This window comes from Thunnus maccoyii, chromosome 1, assembly GCF_910596095.1.
Source record: "Thunnus maccoyii chromosome 1, fThuMac1.1, whole genome shotgun sequence".
Classification (NCBI taxonomy): Eukaryota; Metazoa; Chordata; class Actinopteri; order Scombriformes; family Scombridae; genus Thunnus; species Thunnus maccoyii.
This window is the reverse complement of record NC_056533.1, coordinates 24,422,923-24,445,817: the sequence shown is the minus strand read 5'-3', so window position 1 is coordinate 24,445,817 and position 22,895 is coordinate 24,422,923. Positions and strand designations below refer to the sequence as shown.

The following is a 22,895-nucleotide window of genomic DNA, read 5'->3' as shown; positions in this document are numbered from 1 at the left end:
GAGTTGTAAAGTCCTTCCAAATAGTATTATAAACGACTGTGCACCGCCTTGGTGTTTAAGAGGCCTTCAAACTCATGGATCTATTACTAAAACCAGCCATCCTTGATCATATATCATGTCTCACCAGTCCCTGCAACAACACGCCCATACCAACACAGCTGCTTGCCGTTTTATTAACAGAGCAGTGTTTTCAGTCTGAATGCCAAGTAAGACTTTTTCTGGCAGAATAGCGTCACACTGCATCCGCCTTTGCTACTGGACATAAGGAATGCTGTTTTTCCTGAAAAGGACAGTAGAGTATGACTGAACATTTCAACAGATTGTGATGTTCATATTTTCTCCTGGAGGAAGGTCCAAAGACAAGGACTGCAGATTTTACACAGTTTAAACTTGTGGTTCTTATGGCCAATTTAAATTGAAGGTAATGTGAAACAGGTGTGATGTATACTGTCTTCCTCAGCATGTGTTCTTGCATATAAACAATCGTTATTAAAACACTGTTGCACTGTTCCTGATAAAAGTCAGTGGCAGTGACCTTATCTGTGTAACCAACATGATCTATATTCCCAGCATCATCCAGATGAAGTGCTGTTGTTCTCAGCTGGAGTGCTCCCACTCCTTGCCTACTCTGTTTCCTGACTAATTTGGCAGGGAAGAGCATGTCCGCTCGACACTACATGACACTACTGACCTAAACCAGTAACAGAACTTTCGTTTCCTTCTCACTGTTCCTACACCATGTCTACCTCCACAGTTTAACCACAGTGTTCCTGCTTGGGTTTGCTGATTTTATACACCTTACTTGGTTTTCATGTCTTCCCATGTTTGATTCATCTTCCACCTAAAGATGGGCGCAGTTTTCTCCCCTCTCAAGCAATTGAGAAAAGGCCTTTCTGAGGACCATTGCATTAATTACAGCTACATTAAATCCTGTGAGATTAGCCAGAGTGAAACTTTTCCTTAGTGGTCACATCCTCTCATCAGTATACCCTCGCAAACATAATGCTTCAGAGGCCAGATACACTTTGGCTCATGACACCTTTACCTCTTTCTCATGGGTACCTAAAGGAAAAATATGCATGCTGGAGCTGTGTGTTACCTACTGACAGGTACACACTGGCAGCAGTGCTAGATGTAGCAAATTTCAGGCTCACTCTGTCAGCAGTGTCCTGCTGAGAGGCAGCCATCACATGCAATCTTACCTCCCCTCCACTACACCCTAAAGGCTTAAAAGGCTGTGATGTCAGGGACCAAAAGACCGGAGATGGCTCACGGTCATTTCTTCCTGTGGCTCCTCGGGTATTGGGCAGCTCAAAACTCTGCTCTGTTGTTGTTTCCACCTTTACCCAGGTTTACAAAATACAGTCTCGATGCCAGCCCCAACCTTAAGCTTAGGGACGGACAATATGACAGTACACTGCGAGGCAATTGAAATTTTTCAGCTGTTAAACTTGACATTGATAGTGTGATAGTAAGGCTGGGCGATATAGACAAAATTAAATATCACAATGTTTTTGACCAAATACCGCGATATGGATATTGAGATATTATTGTAGAGATGTCTGTTGGGGCTTTCACAAAATATTTACATAATGAGATTTTTGATAAATAATCATCGGTAATGTGGGTATAATGAGTAATTGGGTAAAGGCAAATAATAGAACAGTCTGGTAAGTTCAGAAAATGACATCACTTTACTGTAATGCAGCCTTTAAAACCAGGAAACAACAACATGCCATATCACGACTTTATTACAGTATCCAAAATCTAGGACAATATCTAGTCTCTACGGCTGTAGTCAACCAACGAAAATCTTGGTTGACTGAAATCGCACATAACAGATGTGACTTTTCTTGGTCTTGAGAAGCTGCAGCATTTATTAACTGTTGTCTGTCTGTACATTTACTGCCAGACTGACAACTTACTGTTCACCTTTTCCTCTGCTCCGCTCGTATTCAGTCACTTTTCTGCCGCTCGCTCTTTCCCACTTGCTACGCACACATATTACGCACTGCCCTGTTCTTTAATGGAGCTACGCTACCAAGAGTTTCCCAGGCAACGACACAGAGATTGACTCATGTTTTGGAACAGCGCTGCACAGAGGCTCCCAAATGCTATTGATTTCCGAATTAATGGATATTTGGCGTTATTTTTGGCATTAAAAAAATATTTTTTTTGCCTGGCAGGGGTTCTCTTTATAACAACACTGATTCAGTAAACATTCAGTACGTTCAGTAAACGCTCAGTAAATGTTGAGTACAGTTAGACCTACAGTTAGACCTAACAGTCTCCATTAGGTTGAGCGAGTTCAAAGTTGTGAAAACAACAGGGGTGTTTTGAATACACATTTCCGTTCATAATTATCACTATGTGCATGTTAGCCAAATTATTTGCTAGTATGTCCATCCCGCCGCAAGAAATAATGGATTAATCCTGGAACGCTATTGATGTAGCACTTTACTCCTCATGAAAGTAACACGGCGATTATTTGACCATTGAGAATTTGGTCAGACAAGAGCATATTGACCAACTAATTGACCAGTCGACCAGGAGACTACAGCCCTACTAGTCTCATATTATGATATTGATATAATATTGATATATTGCACAGTCCTATGTGATAGCCCCATCAAAGATTTTTTCAGTGATTCAAATTGGTCTGGTGTTGTTCTGACAGCTGTTTTCTAAGTTAGAAAAACAACCAAAGTATAGGGACATTACCTTCCTTTGCCAAAGTCAGAAAAATTGTGACAGAGAAATGGTCAGAATAAAGATCAACGCTGCTGTATTGGTTGTTGTAAAATGAATTACAGAAATAACAACTCCTAAATTGGCAATTTTTACTTCATGTGTAAAAATGTTATGAAACTGCTCTTAGCAACTAAGACCACAGCTTGCGAGTCAAGTGACAGTACCAGCACAGGGATGGATACGTCTCTTACTGCTGATGTGCAAGGCTAAAATAATCCCCCTACCAATCAAAAAATGGCTAACATGCACACAATGTCAGTTATGAAGGGAAATAAATGGCAATTCTGTCTGATTATCAGGCTAAAATTATGATTGTGGCCACCCATCAAAACAGACAACACAAAATAAGATGTATGGTATCTGTTTTTCTGGCATGCTTGCAATATGTCTAATCTCTTGTGTAGCTTTAACTAGACTGAAATGTGATGCACTGTTGGCTTTACAGTACCGTCACCTCTTTTTAACAGATACTGTAACTATAAAACACAAGTGGAGTGATGATAAAACAAGTCACGGAGGGGCCTGGGGCAACTTTATCAAAAATCTGTCCATAGCGCTGCACTAGGAAGCCCCCCCTTCAAGCCCACCCCCTCCCTCAAGCCACCTTCACTGCCCCCACCCCATTCCCTAGTTCCTTTCATTTCATATTGTATTGTCAACCCAGTCTTCAAATTACTGGAAGCATCTCCTTAAATGCCTCTAGATGTCTTTTCCCTATTACCATGCCTTCCATCATGAAGCCTTCATTTAGCTTGACTCCTCTTTGCACTCCCTAATGGACTTGGCCCTGTTCTTCTTTTGTCTTCCTTTAGTACCATGAAATTCACCTTCAGGAGGGAAAGCCATCTTTCCTGATGCTTCTTTACATTTTGTGAATATAGTTAGATGATTCCACCCCCTCTTTTCAGTTTCACTCCTGTTTTCTCTTGGGCTTTATATAGTTTACATTGTTTCCTTGGTGCGCTGTATTGACAGAAGTGTCACACTTAAGAGACATCCTTCAGAGCAGGCACCAATGAAGCACGTAATCGTTTTGAATAGATCCACTGCATCATATTTGACCTTATTTCCTGTTTCCTGTTAAAACAAAGAAATATCCTTTTGGCGTTTCTGTCATAGTTCGTGGCTTTTCCTATCTTGTGGAGGTTAGCAGTCTATATTTTTTTATTAGATTTAGACAACTATGTAGGCAAGTCAGCATAAAATCGTATGATGTCAGAAAACCAGATTGACAACACAATGTATACATTTTCATTTTTAGTCGAGGCTCTCAACACAAATTGCAGCATTGGTAGTTCATAAAGCTTAAAACATTCACAGTCGGTGTCAAAGCAAGAAGTGGCAGTGACGTATAGGGCAGCTAATAGTCGTAGGGAGGAGCAGTCATATAAAGCGTTTGACTTCAACACTTGAGATCAGGGTTTGCGTCCCCTCTCTACCAATAGACAGTGTAAAGAGGATCTTTCCCTAACCTGACCTGACCCCATCCCTGACTCGTTTTTTGAATGCATTTGAATACATTTATAGTGTAATGTATCCAACTTTAAATTTAAGCAATAAGACATTGCTTAGACATTTTGAATTGCATAGTAATACTTTGGTATATGGTCCCTCATCTTTATGTTGTTTTTTTATGAAAAAATCAGTATACTGTCCTTTGTTTTGTTTGACTGTACTTATTTGGTGAAAATTGTAATTACCAGAGAGTAGAAATTTACGTTTTATTTATTTTTTTCCTGTGATAGCTACCCCTCCATAAATTTGGTTCCGATTGACAATGTTGGTACTAGGTCTGCAACTGACGATTATTTTCATTATCGATTAATCTGTTAATTATTCTGTAGATTAATAATCAATTAGTTGTTTGGTCTATAAAATGTCAGAAAATGGTGAATCATGTTGATCACTGTTTCCCAAAGCCCAAGATGACATCCTCAAATGTCCACAACCCAAAGATATTCAGTTTACTATCATAGAATACTAAAGAAATAAGAAAATATTCAATTTGTGAAGCTTTAACTTTAACTTTAACTTTTAAATTTGGACATTTCTTTCTCAAAAAATTACTCCAAACAATTATTGGATTATCAAAATAGTTGGCGATTAATTTAAAGGTATAATATGTAACTTTTCCGCATTACAGTGTCTAAAAATGGCTAGACCTATGTTATATATTTTGTTGAGTGGTGTACTTACATTATCCCGAATGTTTCCAACAACGTTCAAACCCAGAGAAATATAATTTTAATCATTTGGTCACCTGTCAATGGTGTCATATCCCCTTTGCGCATGCATCAGCGTTGTAGTTGTATGCCAGAAGCTGTCATAAATTGACTTTTTATCCAGTTTTAAGCCACATTTTCATGATGCACTTTTAGATCCTGGTTGTTTTTAACTATATCTTTTAATCGGATGAAGGATTTCAGTAATTGGACGTCTGGATCTTAAGTTATCAGAGAAACAAACTGAGCAAACGTTAGCAGCAGCTTGGCTTGCAGCCCCTCCGGACGTCCTGTGTCCGCTGTGTTGGAGAAACACTGATTTTTAACATGAGACTTTGTTCATTTGTTTTGGAGAGGAGGAGACCTTTGACGATAATTTTGCTCTGGTAAAAGCTTCCTGAACGATGAACACAACAAAGGAATCCTAACCGGGAGAAGCTGACTGCAATGACGGAAATGGTGGTTGTTTAACAACTCCAGTGATCCCACGCTACTTCACAATATCATCAAACTCCATCTTTTGTTATTGTCTTTATTGAAAGACCCCTAGCAGAAAAAAATTACATATTGTGCGTTTGACAGTTAGCAACTAATTGACTAATTGTTGCAGCTCTAGTTGGTATTGTAATTTGATTGTTCCAATATCTGCATGGATGGACAATATAAATAGTTTGTAATATCACTTCAATTCTAACGGCCACACAGGCTAGCTCCGAGGCTAAAGTTGTTACCCATTGCTTAGCACCATCTGTTATTTGAGCATTTCCTATGTTACGCCACACGTTACTCTGTATCATCATTCCAATCACGGAGTGAAGTACGGAGTGCTGAGGTTACAGAACTACACATGGCTGTGAGTTTTGACAGTCTGGTAAGTTGCCATCGCCACAACTGGACCCATGAAAGAGAGACAACTAATGCCAGGTAGACCCCTTCCTTTGTATAATGTGAGAAGACGCAGCAGGTGTTCTAATAACATGAACAAAAAGTAACATCTAGTGGGAATTGGTAACGTTATTAAACTAAGTGAACAATAACTTTCCGAGTTTGCTTTTGCTAGCTTCCATTTTCTGAGTTGAATACAATAAAAGCATGGTGGGTCCTCCCAAAAGCTGAATGTGGTTAATGGGCATATATCTTAAATCTCTAAAAAATGCTATGTGGACTGAAAAAGTGACAAAAACCCACCTTGTATTAACGTTGATATGCAACAGGGCTATGACATTCTCTAGTCAGCAGCGCACCATGGAAGTTGACAGCATGTCTTCTAGCAGTGTCAGCTGTCAAATGTCAGTCAGCCACTGCCATGGGAAACACCCACCCAAAGACTTGAAGCTTAGAAACTCTTTCCACAAATATGTCCAAAAAAGTTTTATCCTTTCCTGAAAAATGGTAAAATATAACAATAGGTGCAGTATCATTATTGTCTACATTTGCTTATACAAGCAAGAAAAAGGGAGAACAAAAAATTCTGTTTGGCTTTCTTATTTTTGTCCCATTTGCAAAGAGTAAGCAGCTTCTTGATTAGCTGAGAATTAGACCAGTGTTAATATATTTGTCTGAGTGTAATATCATGTGTAATATTGCAGCAGTAAGTTTGCCAGTGCTTAATATGATAAAATAATCAATTTGTTGAACAAAATGTCAACTAAAATACAGAAATATAGTCCTCTTGGATACCAGCTCAGTTGTGACAATTGGGATTTGAGTAGACTAATCAAAGTAATGAGGAGGATTTCATACATCGCAACCCTCTTGCCCCTATTTTCAACCCCAAACTAACCTGCTAGACTGTGGGAAACATTAATTTGATTATCCCTCCCACAGCTACAGAGCACAGAGGCAAAGCTGTAGTAGTCTGTGCTGATGTAAGCATATGTATCCTGGAATACAGAAGTTTATGGAGTTGATAGTTGTAATTTTTATACATTTTTTACTTATTAAATCCTTAGAGATTAAGGATAGGATATTTATAGGAATTTTTCAAAAATATATCATAGTGCAACTACTTTTTAGCAGACTCAGAAACCTCTTGATTATGACATATGTATAATAACCATTGACAGTGTTAATGAAATGTTGATGAAACACATACATTTATATTAAGGATTTGTACTGATTTAAAAGTAATTTCTGAGTAGCTATTAGACCTGAGTCGTAATCCACCTGCATATTTGACTCATGATGTATATCACAATCATTTGCTTGTTAAAGTCTGCATTTAGTTTCATGCAAAAATGAATCTTTCCAGCAGAGAAAATGTAGCTCAGTAAATCTCCAACCTGCAAGACAAAAACAGACAGTTTGTCTGGGGGGGTGGGGGTGGAGAGTGATGACTCATGCACACAGTAGAGGTCCCTCCCTTTCCATTTCTTTCAGTGTCCAATCAGTTCTTTCCCAGCTGTCACTCATTGCCTCCAAATCAGACCCCCCCCCAAATAAAATGATTTACTATCCCCTGTAAATCACTTTTTGTAAAAGTTTAGAACATGTAAGCTAAATAAAAATACCATTCATATCATTTTGGACACACAGATTGTTGCTTGATAATGTGATTATTTTACAGTGTTGATGATGATCCACTACATGTAAGATTTCTTGGTCATGCTGTGGCCCCAAATACAGCTGAAACAAGCATGAACAAATAGTGAAATGCTCTGAAATAGAGTTTGAAGTTGATACTCTTGGTTTTAATTTTGACAGAAAAAAGCTTAATACTTAATCAAAATAGTTCTCTCAGAAGCTAGATGAATTCATCATTTTTTAAAATTTAATTACTTTCAGATTACTTTTTCAGAGGGCAAAAAGCCTATAAAACAGTAGAAAGACTAATCGTTTCCTTGGATTGCCCACGTACAGTAAATATTGAGTTATTGGCGCATAGTGTCAGAGAAGATACAAGTGCCTGCTATCCCTGTTCCTCCAGGGATCTCCTCAGCACCACCACAGTGTAAGAGCCAGTCTCAGGACTCCTTGAAGTGGGCGGATGCTTGACATGGGCTTTATGAGCTTTATGTAGAGGAGGACAGGGACCAGGGTTAAATTTAACAAATGCAACAAACCATGCAATCCATATAACAAAGGCAGAGCTGGCATGAATTATCTGAAAGTGGTGTTGAGAACAAAAGCAAGAAGAGTACATAGAAGAGGAAGAAAGAAGGGAAAAGGAAAAAAGGGAGGGCACTGGGGGCGTTGTGTAGTTGGTCTTGAGGTGAGTAGTGTGAGGGCGGGATTACATTACAAGATTAGAAGAAGCTTCATAATATATCAACAGCTGTTATCACAAGGCTATTTTATTTATATAGTACATTTAATTACAGATAAGCTCAGTATGCTTTACATTACAGTGCATACAGCAACAAGTGACATGAGATTATAATAAATAAAAGACAAGAACACAGGTACAAAACCCCCTGCCCTCAAAAAGACCATAACAAACCACACAACTATCCCATAGAGACAAACACACTCACACACACACACTTACGTACTATCATTAGACTCAACAAAAGTTTTCAGTTTACTTTTGGATGTAGACTCAACTGTTCAACTGTTTGGTTTAGGTTTTTAAGGGTATTTTTTGCCATTTGCCATTTTGAAAGTGCAGAGAGGCAAGAAACGGGTAGAGAGATAGGGAGGACATGCAGCAAAGGTAGATGTTGCAGTTACGTCGTACGTGTCTTAACCAGAAGTTACCGGGGTGCCCATATGTGTGACAGTTCTCAGGTCATCAAGCAGTTTGTTCCAGAGAACAGGACCAAAGAAGCTAAAAGCGTTCTCACCAGATCTGTATCATATTATAGGTACAGTTAGAACGGCACTGCTTGCAGTAGTGAAGCACCAGTTATCTAGCTAGCTTAGATGCTAAAAACAAATCAGGCTAAGCTAGCAGAGGAGCCTAACAGGAAGTGGGAGATTCCAATGGTTTATAGTAATTTAGTTATAGCTTTGTAGTTTAGAAAACTCTGACTTTACCATGTTGGGTAGACCCCAGAGCAGAATTTTGGTTGTTTCAGATAACAGTCTTTAAAAAGTACCCTAATCAACATCGATTGTTGAAATGTTGACGTTAGGACAATTAAAATAATGTGTTGACATTGTTTATATTGTTTAATTGATAACACCAACTTTGATTTGCCTCTTTAGGGTGTGTTTCCTGTTGAAAAACCAGGAGTAGAAGCTCTTCAGCATATGCTAGAACTCAATAGGTATGGACCTAGCCAAGGTCTTTTTGTTTTGTCGGTTGCTGAATTTCCTTTTTACATGTTTTTGTAAGATTGTTTATTTCATTTTGTATGTAATTATTTTAAAACAGCACTTTTACCAGCCTGAACCGAACACTTTTTGTCTGGTCAAAAGAGCAAATAAACCATACACTGGGTGAAGATTATCGCTGCCTCCATATGTTCTTCTTCCACCACTTGGCCAATATGCACAGACATCGATAAGTGGTTATGACACCCATAAGCACCCATGATGTGCTTATAGTTATGCTCTTTGTATTCTCTACCAATATACTCTAGCTTCTCACACAGTAATACATATTCATAACTTACAATATTAGCAATACACTGTAAAATTAGTTTTATTTGTTTTGTTGTATCAGGTATTGAAGGGTCACTTCACCGAAATCATGAAAAAAAATCCTCTAGAAGTATCTAGTATGGATGTAGTTTGAGGTTTATGTGTTAAGTGTCTGAAATTTCTGTTGCCTACAGTGGAAGTGAGTGAAATTTCACTTGTGGTGTTCATTCCCATAGGGCCCCACCTTTTAGCAAAGTAAAATAATACATTCTCACCTGCATGCAGTTTTTTTGCTGCCAATTTACCCAACTGAAGGGACACGGTGAGTATCCTGTAACAGCTCCCACATCCCTGGCGGTCCCAGGATCAGCACCTTGGACAGCGATCATGCCACACTTTCTTGCAAAAAGTTAATAATGATTCACCTGAGCTGAAAGCACAAGGATTGAACTGCTGTAGTCTGGAATCCTTACTACAGCTGACCACAATATTATTTCAGATTAGTAGATTGTTCAGTTAACCATAGCCTGGTTGTCATCCAGGATCCCTCAGACAGATAAAAGTCGTGTTAACCTGGCCCCATGCTGTAAAAATAAAAACACAATAGAATAAAATGAGTCCATATATCTTTAAAAAAAATGCACATGGCCCTCTATCAGTTTGAAATCGGCTCATTCAAAATTAGATGATAGTGTAGAAGTGGCTGGCATGTGATGTGTGCAGGTCTCACTGTAGGTTGATTTTCCCAACAATTCATGTCATGTAGCTTTCTCCCCTGTGACAGCTAGCATTGCTTGCGTACCACTGAAGTATATCTCTGCTAAGTTTCTTCATATTCACAGGCAAAATGTTTTAAGGAGTCGACGCAACATTTCTTTTTTCTCTCTGTGTAAGTATCTATTGTTGCCAGTTTGTCAAATTAAATACAGTCTATGGCAGTTTCATCTCCCTTTTTATATTTCCACAACCCATTGACCAGCAAATCGGCCACATAATCATATAGTGCATTCATACTCAGGAAGAACATTCATAGTCGTAGACCTATTACAGTAAATACAGAGATGGTGTGTTTGTTAAGGTCAAGTTGTGGAGTGGCCTGTAAGTTTGCATTACGGCGCTGTCTGACAGGTAGTGAGCTAGTAGAAGTGTCTTCACTTCTGTGAAGACTTTTCTCTTTCTGGAGATATTGTATGGGGATTTTCTACTGGTAATCTAAAACAATGGCGAAGTAAGGATTTGCTTGTATGGCTGTGTCTAAACAACTGCTGTTTAAACTGATTTCTAAACTTTGAAAACAAGGGTTTATCAACTGAGAGGCTGCCACTGTAGTTTGTGATGGTGCATCTCCTTACAGAGCTCACTGTCGTTGCCCACTTCTGCCCACTCTCCTGTTGTGGAAAGTGGCTGTACACCTTTTTTCCAACAGACATTTTAACATGTCATACCAGGAAAAGCACATGCATTCCATGTATGTATGCAAGTGTCAGGGGCCTCGTATTGTACATGCTGGCTCACTGGCTTGGTTGGGACACTTAAATGTAACAGAGCCATCGTTAATGTTATTAGTAACATCTGTGATTTTCCTGCCACGACAAGCCAAAATGTCTGCTGTGAAAAACGTCTGTTGTATAAAGAAGATAATACTCTCATACCCCATTTAGACCGACATAGTAGTGGGTCAAACTGGGTTGGGGTTCTAGTTGAATGGGTCCTTCACGACCTACCCACATTCAGTGACACATTTGAACACCATTTAACCGACTTAACCGACCTAAAGAGAGAGAGAGCGTGCAGATGGACAGAAAGAGAGGAGAAACTGAAACTTAACTTTTATCTGGTACTTATTCAATGTAATTCAACACAGGGGTCCTGTGGTGTCGTGCGTGTCTTGTAGTCCGTGTGGATTGATACATTTGATAAAATGGAAGCTCTGTTCTGTGAGACGGGTGAGTGAAAAACGTTTTCTATGTGGATTGGCCTTTAGAGGTGTCTTGATGTAGAAAAAAACAGACTCAGCGGAGATGTCTCCATTCTTCACCTCTGTCTTCTTATTTTCATATATGGCATACATAGTGTATTTCCTTTCTGACCTCCAACATACAAGTATTTGTCCACTATTGCATTGGGTATATATGTAGTGTTTTTTTCTTATAACCAAGTGTGTACTGTAATAAAAACTGGCTGTTGGCATATTTCATGTCAGTTTCTTTGTGGTGCAGCATTTTCTGCAGCTTATCTAGACCTTAAAGATGTTTTATTTAGGCAAATGTCATATATTTGATCAATACTATTTACTTTTTTCTCTACAACAGTAACAACAGTTACACTTTATGAACACAGCCTATGCTTAACACAAGGTGACATCAGAAGGAACATAATGACATTTAACCATCCGTGTGTATTTCATAACAGCCCTAAATACGCCTGAAATTTCCTATATATGGTGAGGGGAGAACAGACTAGCCAGCTTCCTGAAATTGTTTAGATAGTTTTCCAGTATGTCCTCTGCCTTGTGCTACACTGAGAGCTTAACACATCTGTAGACCAATGGCCTATGTCAGGCTGCAGCCAATCCAAAAAAGGGATTTGTCTAGAATAAAAAGGCAAAACATAGTCTAATTGGTAGACCCAAGAATGCCAAGTCTGTACTTGTGACTCTGTCAGGAAAGAAATATCCAAGAAGAATCCAAAGGCAGTTTATAACTACTTAAGAAACTCCAACATTCAGCAGCTGATATTTTTGTCAGGACTTGTGTACATGAAAATTTAGATTTTAGGTATTACTCAGTGATCTTTATTTTCAGTGTACATGGTTGACACTGAAAACTGCACTAACCCATTTGTTGCAGTGTATAAACTGTGCCTCTGTGGATATGGCTGTGCAGTATATGATACATATTTACCACCGGTCTCTTTTAGTCTGTGGCTCTTGGGCTGATCTCTTTCCCAGTGATCTCTTCTTCAGGGGAAGATGTTTGACTTGAAGTTGTAGATTCTTGTTGCCTCATTTGCAAAGTCACTTAAGTAGTGTGGTTTGTTGGACCCTTTGGTGCTTACTAATGAAAAATTAAATGATGAAAGTTTTGATAATTGATTAATCATGCAAAATATTTTGTGGTAGGAAACATTTGCAACATTTTATTGCTTTTCATCGTGGCATTAAATTAGAAACCTTTTTAAATTTAATAGGACAAAATAAGCAATTTGAAGACATTGCTTGTCTGTGAATCCTTAGTTGCAACTCTAGTTAAGTGTGAACTTGTCATTATGATTTATATAGTACTCCTGCATGTAGCATTATTCCTTTGTTAGACTTTGTGTGATCCCAGCAATGTTAACCTTTTTCAGCCTTGTTATATGGGTTATATGCGTACATGTTGGCAGGTGTGGGCACATTTCCTGCAAAACAAAGAGAGTGACCCAGTGTGCTTGTTTGAAAATGTGAAATCTCAGCAGGTAACAGTGCAGTGATTGACACTAATAAACAACATATGTAATAATATTACTATTTTTTTCATCGGTTCAGTCAACTAACTTTTGCAAAGATGAATACTCAGTGAAAAAGAAGGGAGCCGTCAAATGCAAAAAACTGAGAGAAATGAATAAGCTTAATATGTACAGGAATATAAACGGATACGGCTTGGATAAGCAGCTACTCTGGATTGCAACATGTTTCAAGCATGGCACTCTTCCTCAGGCAGCATCAAGAGGTTTATGCTGACGTGTCTCTAGTAATACAGGGAAGTATGTAGGCTAAGGGGTAAAACATGACAAAAAACATGTAGTCTGGAGGTAGCCCACTCACTAAGTCAAAAATATATCAAAAGGTGAATATACATAACTATATACACTCACTGAGCACTTTATTAGGAACACCGGTGCGATATAATGCAATCCAATACAACAGCTCTGCCATAAATTCTACTTTTATGAAGCTTACACATTTTCAGTTTTTGTTGGCATTGTCAGAAAGGTGATAATTCTACTTAATGTTTATTATTGAGGTCGTAGTGGGTGGTTGTGGTGTACTGGAGTGCATTCTATTGAAGTGTTCCTAATATTTTGCCCCCCTCATGAGTCATAACTCAAAAGTCTTGTCAAATACATGAATAAATAATAATAACCCTATCTCAAAACATTTGAGTAAATAAATAAGACATTTATTTTACTCTCATGTTTATTTGAGCTAGTCCTTATTTTCTCAACACCAGCACACATTTAATCATTTCTCACCTACAGTTAACACGTGTTTAACACATGTAGCATGTTAGCATAGCGTTACTAGTATGCTAAATGTAAATACCATGATAAGGTTGAACGTTCACAAATCCTTCGGGGACCATGAATATCTGCATCAAATTTCATGGCGATAATCGTTCCAATAAATGAAATATTGTACTGTGGATCAAAGCGTCAGACCGCACAGGTGGACTGATGGACTAGCCAATGGACCGATGAAATGACCAAAGTCTATCTGTATAGCCACAGAATTTGTATGGCTAAAAGTAAAACACAATGTCATACTTTTCTTCACATCTTTTTACAAATAACAGGATTTATTTCAGTTCATTTTTAGGTTAGTTTTTACACACAGCACATACATCAGAATAACAGAAAAAAGGCTGTACTACTGGAATAAATCCTGCTTTAATTATCCTTATGTGAGTTCTAAGTTTTGTAACAGTTGGCTGCTTTTTCCTTCACAAATTTCTGATAATTCATATCTGTTTGGAGAAGAATTAAGCAAACTCAGCATTCTAACATCAGGGGACATAAAAAGTAATAACAAATCATTTTTACAATTTTAAATATCTTGCATATGTACTGGCTGAGTCAGAAAAGGCTTTCCTTTATGGTCCTTTGTGACTGTGTGCCTCCGACAGGATTTGTTCATTCTCACTTATTCTTTCGGAAACGACCTACAAACTTCAGATGGGTGTTCTTGGAGGCACACTAGCAAATGCTGTTATTACACGTGTAGACGTGTCTTGTCTTAACTAGCTCAAATACTTCTTCAAATGCCTTTATTTAAACTTGTGCCAAAAGACTGCAAACAGCACTGAATAGATGAGGAATGAAAGTATTTGTTGCAACTCTGCAGCATTCCATTGACAAAAGAGAGATTATCTCAACATACAAAGAGGCATTTGGAAGGAGCCCTCTGGCGAAGAGTTTTGTCAACATTTTTGTGCTCCTGTACCACTTGTTCACTCATTCACTCTCTCTTATTCACAACAGACACATGGGCAGTATGTTTGGTATACCTTTAGTTAGGCAAAAGGCTGCATACATCTCAAACATCACTGATCACCGTCAACATAATCTCTTGACAGAGTAATTGCGGGAAGCTTTCATGCCTTTTTGAGTTTGTCTGCTCTCACTGGCCATCTGTTTTGGTGCACCCTCCCCCCTCACCCAACCTCCTACCTGCAAGACCAATACAAACACCTATCACTTTCATGCCAATAAAGTAGAGACAGGGAAAAAATGTAATTTACTTATTTTCAAAGTAGTTAAAATCAACATGTGGTAAGCTGTAGACAAACATGTAGACAAGTATTGAAACTCTAATAATGTGAGTCAGGTGTGGTGTTTTTTTAAATTGTTTTAGAGTGTTGTTTTATTGTATGAGAACAGCGATACAGTTTGAGCATGAGATTTATTTCCAAAGTCCATTCCACACAGGCACTGTTCAGGTATGTAGCCATTGCACCACAGTACTTAAAGCTCGCCAGTTGTTGAAACCCCCATCATTCCCATAATCACAACCTCCACCTTCATCTATTCATACAGGGCTCTCATGTCGCAAACCTGCCCAATACGTGTGCACTTGTATCTCGCCATGAACTTTGTGTGACAGAGAAAGAAATGCAAACCGGTTACCTCCACTCTTGCCATGGCAACGGACGCGACAAGAAAAGCGATCCTGTACCTGTGTATCTGTCTCCCTAATGGTCTGTGTGTTAGTGTAACAAGATCTGTAAAAACTCCCCTCAATGACATTTTAGATCCCCCACTGTAACTGACCTGGGCTGGGGAGTCACAAGTAGGATTTAGGTGAGTACTCAGCCTTCTCTCAGGTTCCTGTTCCCCTTTTCCTAATGAATTCAACCATAAGAGGACTTGAGATGAGGCCCCATTTTTCCATATGGCCACCATATACAGGATGTTTTTTGTTGTTGTTTTTTTTACTTTTGCATGAATTATGTTTGCAAAATCTCATTAATGCAAAAAATATACTTTCTCACATTATGTATATTTGTATAATCTCTTTATATAGATGCTCTGATCCATGTTTTTGATTTTAACATAACAAATGAGAGTCTATAATGTGTTAACCTTTTACTTATGGGAAGAAAAAGCTCTCATTAAGAATGCTGTGGGGTAACTGCTGAAGTGTCCTGCATTATAGCACCTTGCAGTTTCACTGTCGGACTGCACCACTCGGACCACTCCTAACTCTCCTATTCCCTCTGCTGGGAAAGGCAGATATTACACACCCTAAATAGAGAACAAAATCTAGACTACAGTAATTAATTTTAATTTTAAGTATTGTCTCTGTATTTAGAGACAGAAATGACCCATGTAGTGTTCTGGCTTTATTCCAATCTGCTGCTTTCTCTGGGAAGACCTGGTCTAGCTGAGAGCCTCGCTGACACCCCTCTGTATGAAATATCAATGTGAATGACTCACTCCCAAGTTTGGTGTCAATCATCATCGCAAATGCCAAACCCATTATCACCAACTCTTTTCAAGGAGTTGTTTTGTCCATCTGGTGGCAGAAGTAGCAGGCTCATGAAAAAGAGGGAAGATTTTCAGAACGGCATTCAGGGCTTTTGAAGAAGCTTGTTTTCCCTCAGGATGAAGGGACTAGATTTTCAATTTACCTTATAAATGACCTGGTAAACATTCAGTTCTCAAGTTTTGGTTGTACGCATTTAATATTTAGCTTGGTATATTCGGTGTGTTTTTGTGTAAAAGTAGAGGTGAAACTTGTATTCAACCTTCAGTGCAGCAGTGATTCAAATGTGAGTAAACATACAGTATTAATATTACTAAACAACCACCTCTGAGAATACTGAGTATCAGTCGGTTGTCTTTTTTATCACTTGCTCCAGTGAAATAAATATACACTACCTTTGTTCTTTTGGCCACAGCTTCCTCAAGATGTGACAAAAGATTGTTGTGACAAGTGCTGCAAACACTCCTGTGGAGGACCAGTTAGTCTCCTGGTCGCTTATGTCGACTGTTTCGATAAAAGCCAGCCTACTTTGCTGTTTGTGTTTGTGTTTTCCTTTTCCTTTTTTGTATTGAATAGCACAACAGGCAAGTTCATTATGCGTGTGACTCATCCCACTAGCCCACACCCCCTCCCCATCTGCTGCTGTGCGCTGGAAAGGAGAGGGAACCGCCATTGATCACTTCTTCCCTCACACATGCACGCACACACCCCACCTTCAACGTCACTATCGATCGACATGTTTAATGTTTTTGTGGGGAATAGCTGGCATTTCCTTTTGTGTCATTTTACATCTGTTCCCTACCATTTGCTGACATTATAATAAATCACAGAGCAGAAATTTGAAAAAATGAAAAGTAAAGCATAATCCATACAATTATTCAAACAATCTCAGACTGCTCAGTCAGTGCAGGGCTGAGATTTTTTTGTAGCTGTGGCAGTCAGGAAATATATAAGGAAATATATCTGGACAGGACATGTTTCCTGCTTTGCCAGTGTTTTTACACAGACACAGCTGAGTTAACAGCTGCCCAACTAACTTTAAAGATGCTGTGGCAGAATAGTTTGCAGATATTCGAAATGTCCTTCATTGATAAAATATTTTCCCACCCTATATCCCCACCTGATACATTCATAAATGGTGTTTAACAGTTAATAAATGCCTGTAACACACCATAATGCTGGCATGCAAAATATCCTGAGGAAGGTGTTCACAAGTCCACAATTTAATTAATACAAAGTCTATACAATACAATAAAAAGTTAGTGTATCCTTTGCTGATTTTAAGCCTTATTGTTTATACAACATGTTTCCCACTGATCATCCTCTTGTGTATCTTTTTAAGACAACCTGAACTTTCACACAGCAGATATCCAGTGTCATTCTTACATTTGGAAAATATCTTGTCGGCCAGTCAAAGGGTTATGATATTCACATTGTTCTCATAAAGAAAATGTTTGTACTTTAAACAAGCACAGTGAATTTACTGTAAGAAGAATTCACTTTGAAATATTAACAGGCTTGATTTCTGTCTTATAACATATTTAAACTCTGTTGTCAATCACAGACCTTACTTTCTGTATTGAAATCGAAAATCCATTGAAAAGTACTGACTCGTGAGTATTCATTGAAAGCAATACTTAATTTTTTAAGGGCATGGCTGTAATATCCATAATGCTTTTTAAGGTTAGCTATTCTCCTCACAAATGTTTTTTTATAGAATAATGTCAATATCACATACAGAAACAAATTATTTTTTGAAAATTGGTTTAACAACATTTTGCTTGTAAAACAGCTATTTAACTGTGAAGGGCTTCTGTATTCATATGATAAGTTTTTTATGGAGAAAATACAGTGTTCCTGTCTCCCAAAGTGAGAATATACTACTGTAAATAATGCACTGTCAACTGGTGTTATATGCTCATCACTTTGCTTATCACATTTATTCCTAATATAAAAGACAAATGCTCTTTTTGTAATTATATAGTTGAAACATTATAACGTGTTTATTTAGTGTGTACATGTGACATGGTTTTGGGCTGATTTTCAGTTAGATCTTAAAATATATTTTGATAAGGAAATTTCACTCAAAGAACATGACTTGTTATTGATATTCAAGTTGTCGTCTTATATTATATTTAAACAAACATCTAAGTCTTCAAATATTTCATACTAGGTTTTGGCCTAGACTTGGTCTTGACTAACAGCTGTCCGGTGGTTGCGTCACAGAGTCACAACTGTTAGAGTATCTTGAGTGTCCTTTCTGAGTAAAAATGACATGATTGAATGTTGTCATGCACTGCTAGTTCAAAGCCTCCTTTATGTTTGTGGCTGTCAGCATGACACACCACTGCACATCTCTATTCAATTTGACTTGAAAAGAATGACAACAAAGGGTGCTATCAACTTTCCAAAGCCAAGTTACTCATCTTCATATGTCTTTTTGTGACATGTTCATTGGTATTTCTTCTTAAACGGGCTGCTCATATATAATTTTTAATCTTTTTACACCTCTACTCCAACGTGTTTAAAAGTTTTAATAAAGACCGAAAATCTCCACGACTCAGTTTTCATCATTGTGGGAGGCCTCCTGAGCTTAGCTGATTAAATTTTTTTCATCATAGAGTCATTTCTTTTTATTCGGTGCGACATTTGTTCTGGTAGCGTGATAACATGAGACAGAGCCTGATACCATGTGTGTCTCACCAAGAGCGTCACAGTTGACAACCCTGCATCCATTGATGTATTCGGATATTACTAAGGGTGCAATGCGACATCTACTGTCTCCAAATCATTCCATTCACAGTGTTCAATTTGGTTAACAGTGAGCCTAACCCCAATAGTTAGCACCATCATTATGGCAAATATTCCATATTATTGTAATTCCCCCATTGGGAGGATTATAGTTTTGCAGTAAATTATAGCAACAGCGGCAAAGGAGCAGTGGATCACACTCCACAGTACTTGTGTTATGGTTCTGGTGACCTGACTTATGTAAGTTTAATATTCCCTCTGTGAGAAATATATCTGGGTCTTAAGCAGCTAAATGCCCCACTATGTTCTACCAGCTAATCACTAACTTGGTCTGTCTGTTGTTTGGTGCTAGGCAGGTAGCGTACAATGAGTTTACAGGGTTTACTAGCAAATCATAGTAGTGAGCTGCTGTTATGACCACGATCTATTTTGTGTCTGGATCTGTCTGATTCAAGCTCAGAAGGTGATTGATTTATCGATCACATCCTACATTTGCTTGAAACGCTTGAGAGTTTTTACAAATTAAGGCAAATGGCTCAGTCAGTCATAGACAGATGGGGATGTGAGTGGAAGATCTCACCGCTGCACTGCAGGTGTTTCAGATCAACAAGTGTCACTTTTTAACTGGTGACCATGGGTTTTTTTTTGTAGTTACTGAGTTGGCAGCGCTTACCACCTCCACCTTTCCTAGGGGTTACCTTGTGGTTTATCAGTTGCTTCCTGTGGGTGGAAACAAGTTTGATGAGAGTGGTGAGAGTGAACCAAACAATAAAGTTGCAAAAACAATCTGAAAGACAATGAAACGCGACAAAGAGCTACGAGGAACTGCAGAGTCGAGTGATAATTCTCTGTGGGTTTGTTACCACGAGCAACCCCTTTCACACACGTAGCCATTTGAGTTATTGTTCATATACAGATATTGATTAGTGCAGCTTCAACTGATTTGGAATATTGATCTGAAATAACATGTTTACCTCTAATGAAGGTTCATGTTATCACAAGTTTATGTGGCTTGTACATGGACAATCCACACAACTCATTATCTTTTCACTATGTTAAAACCACATTAAATTCTAGCAGTATGTGTCAGATTTGAGGACCATCCTTTTTCTGCCTAATAAAGAACAAGGTTAACGCCATCAAACATGAGACCCAAGTCTTGTTTAATGTGGTGCTTTTGGTTACTGAAGGGGAAAAAAAATAATGATTTAGTTGGACTATGGAAACACTCCTGTGGGACTTAAAATAAAGCAAGGAAAATAAACATTTGTCACAACTTGCAATACATTATAGCTCATTTAAATTATGGGGAAACAAATGCTGGCCCTGTCATGTTTATCTTGTATCAGTGCATTTTTCCAGATGAACTGTTTCCACAATACATTTTGATCTGTCACAACCTTGTAAAACACAAAGAACAGAACAAAACAACTAAATGAAAAGAGCTTGTGGAACATGTTTGACAACTTCTTCGCTGAAAATATCAACCCTCCTTATCGATTAAATCTATATTCTGTATATTGAGGAAGTCTACCTTGAACATATAGACAATTTTGAATTCAGTTTAGCTTTACTATTGACATCATAGGACAGATTCAGAAAAATATGTCAGTGCAACACTGTGAACAGTTAAATGAAGAATTAACATTGTGATGATAAAACGATGATGATTAAATGTGTCTGTGAAATCCTGTTGTGAGTAGAATGTGTTGTTTGCTTGCTTTTTCTCGCACGTAGGTGGTCCTGGACATGACATTTGGCGGTGGTGGTCATACCAAAGCAATACTGAATATGGTTCCTGAAGTCACAGTGCTGGCCTTAGACCGAGATCCTACAGCCATTTCTCTGGCCCAGCAGTTGGCCAAGGAACACTCGTAAGTGATTTATTGAAAAGGATCAACTTCACCAAAACACAAGCTAATGTTTTTGTCACAAGCTGTCTAGACAAATGTTTATACAATATCAAGGTTAATGTTTTACCATAATTTTTTATTGTCACAGTTGGCAGCTTGACCATTTCTAGCAGTGTTTGGTTTGTGGTCATTATCTCTAAAAAAAAAAAAAAACATACTGTAGGTGTGATATAGTATTGCAGTTCTCCCTGTATTTCTCACTTCTTGCCTGAGCCGATCAAATACTGCTCGCCAAGATACAGCCCCTGAGTTTCACTGTCCAATCAAATCCATTCTTCCTTCTTAACTTAAAGCTTTTCTCCCCCCCACGCAAAGCTGGTGGGCCCGGCATGTCATTTGTCAGAGTAAGGGCCCACGCCTGCAGTGTGAGGGAGATGCTGCCTCCCACGGAGGATCTATAAGATACAAGGGGGGGGCGGGAAGTAGAGAGAAGCCCAGAGAAGTTAAAAAGTGGAGAGGAAAAAAAAAGAAAATGAAAACAAGAGTGAGCGAACAGGGAGACACGAGGACACAATGCCAGGGTGAGAGGGAGTGTGTGTGTGCATGAGCAAGGCGAGGGAGGATGAAAATGAGATGTTCCTAAGACCATGGCGTGGGAAGGAATCCTTTTACGTAGATTCTGGGGAAACCTCTCTCAAGGGAATCTGCCAGAAAAATGTGCCTGTGAGAAGGGAATGACAATTAAGAGAGAGAGAGATTCAGAACACTGTATTCTGTCAGCAGCAATATAGCCCTGCTGTAAACTCTTCCACGCCTACTCGTGATGCAAGCTGAGAGAAGCTAGAGAAATCTTTGCAATTAACCAATATTATTGGAAGCCTGAGTAAAAGACCCTGGCAGCCTACGCAGTGCATCCACACAACAGGGTTGGAGGATTTTCTCTCTCCTCTGCACTCCCATGTCTTGAGGAAAGTATAACCTTAATGCAAACTGTTGAATGTTAGTGTGAATCTAAACCTAATTTTAAAAAGCATTAGCTTATAAAAGTAACCGTCTGTTCTATGAATGTTGATTCTCGCATGTCGTTAATAGGATTTGTCTCCTTCAAGTTGAGCTCTGCTATTCTTTCATTTCTGACTGCTTTTCACCATCCTTGTTGTTGCTATGACTTCCCTGCACTTGAAGCTTCGCAGTAGTTGTGCCCACAATAAATAAATCTGAACAGGCTACAAGCAGCATTGAAAACAGATGTACATGTGTGCTTATGAGGTCACAGGCAAGCTATTAAGGTGTGATATTATATTTCTACACACTATGTACTTGTGGAATTTACACAAAGTGCCACGTTGGGTGTCACGTTAAGATAGCAGAATTAAAAAAAAAAGCATTGGTACATTAATTCCAGTTTGTTTGAAAGTGTTTCTCCCATCACTGTTATGTGGACGTAGACGTGTGAGTCACATCCTCGCCCATGAAGGAGTCTCCGTTGCTCTACGACACTTTAGTAAGTGTTGTGGACGAATCTACGGTGACCACACAGGAGGGCTGATCTTTAAGTCAAAAAAAGCAGAAGACACGTGATGTGTCTTTGATAAAACTTTCACCCTGGCTGTATGCTGTACATGTTTCCTTTTTGTTAATGCCTCCCCATTTTTCTTGTCTTTAAAAATAATTTGATTGCGAATGTGTTTTTTAAGGAGGAGAAAGAGGAAGTAATTGGCTCTAGGATACCACAACCCATCGAGCCAATCATCAACAAGGAGCTGCGTGCAGAACTCAGTGTTTCATTCCTTTCACTTTGCAAATTTTACAAAGTACGACAATAACCACGCAGTGGACCTCAGAGTGTCTTACAAATAGGGCAACAGTAACCTAAAATAAGCGTTCCTCAAGCATCATCCAGTATGTAACCATGCATGTGCATGCACAAGATACTGATTCCCTTCATGCTGCTATTTTCATGCCTCTGCACCGGCGACAGCAGTGGCCGGAGGAATGATGTCTTCATGTTGTCCGTCTGTCCACCTGTCCCATTCTCGTGAATGTGATATC

The 22,895-nt window shown here is 38.7% G+C and overlaps 1 protein-coding gene across 4 annotated transcripts in view; it reads left to right on the top strand.

Annotated features, from left to right (window-relative positions):
- Nucleotides 1-22,895, top strand: part of mettl15 (methyltransferase like 15) — a 53,818-nt gene that overhangs the window by 9,746 nt on the left and 21,177 nt on the right. For all 4 annotated transcript variants that reach the window (XM_042412473.1, XM_042412546.1, XM_042412400.1 and 1 more), the window contains exon 3: nucleotides 20,728-20,864. In XM_042412473.1, coding sequence (XP_042268407.1) covers nucleotides 20,728-20,864 — 137 coding nt within the window. The remainder of the gene's footprint in view (nucleotides 1-20,727; nucleotides 20,865-22,895) is intronic.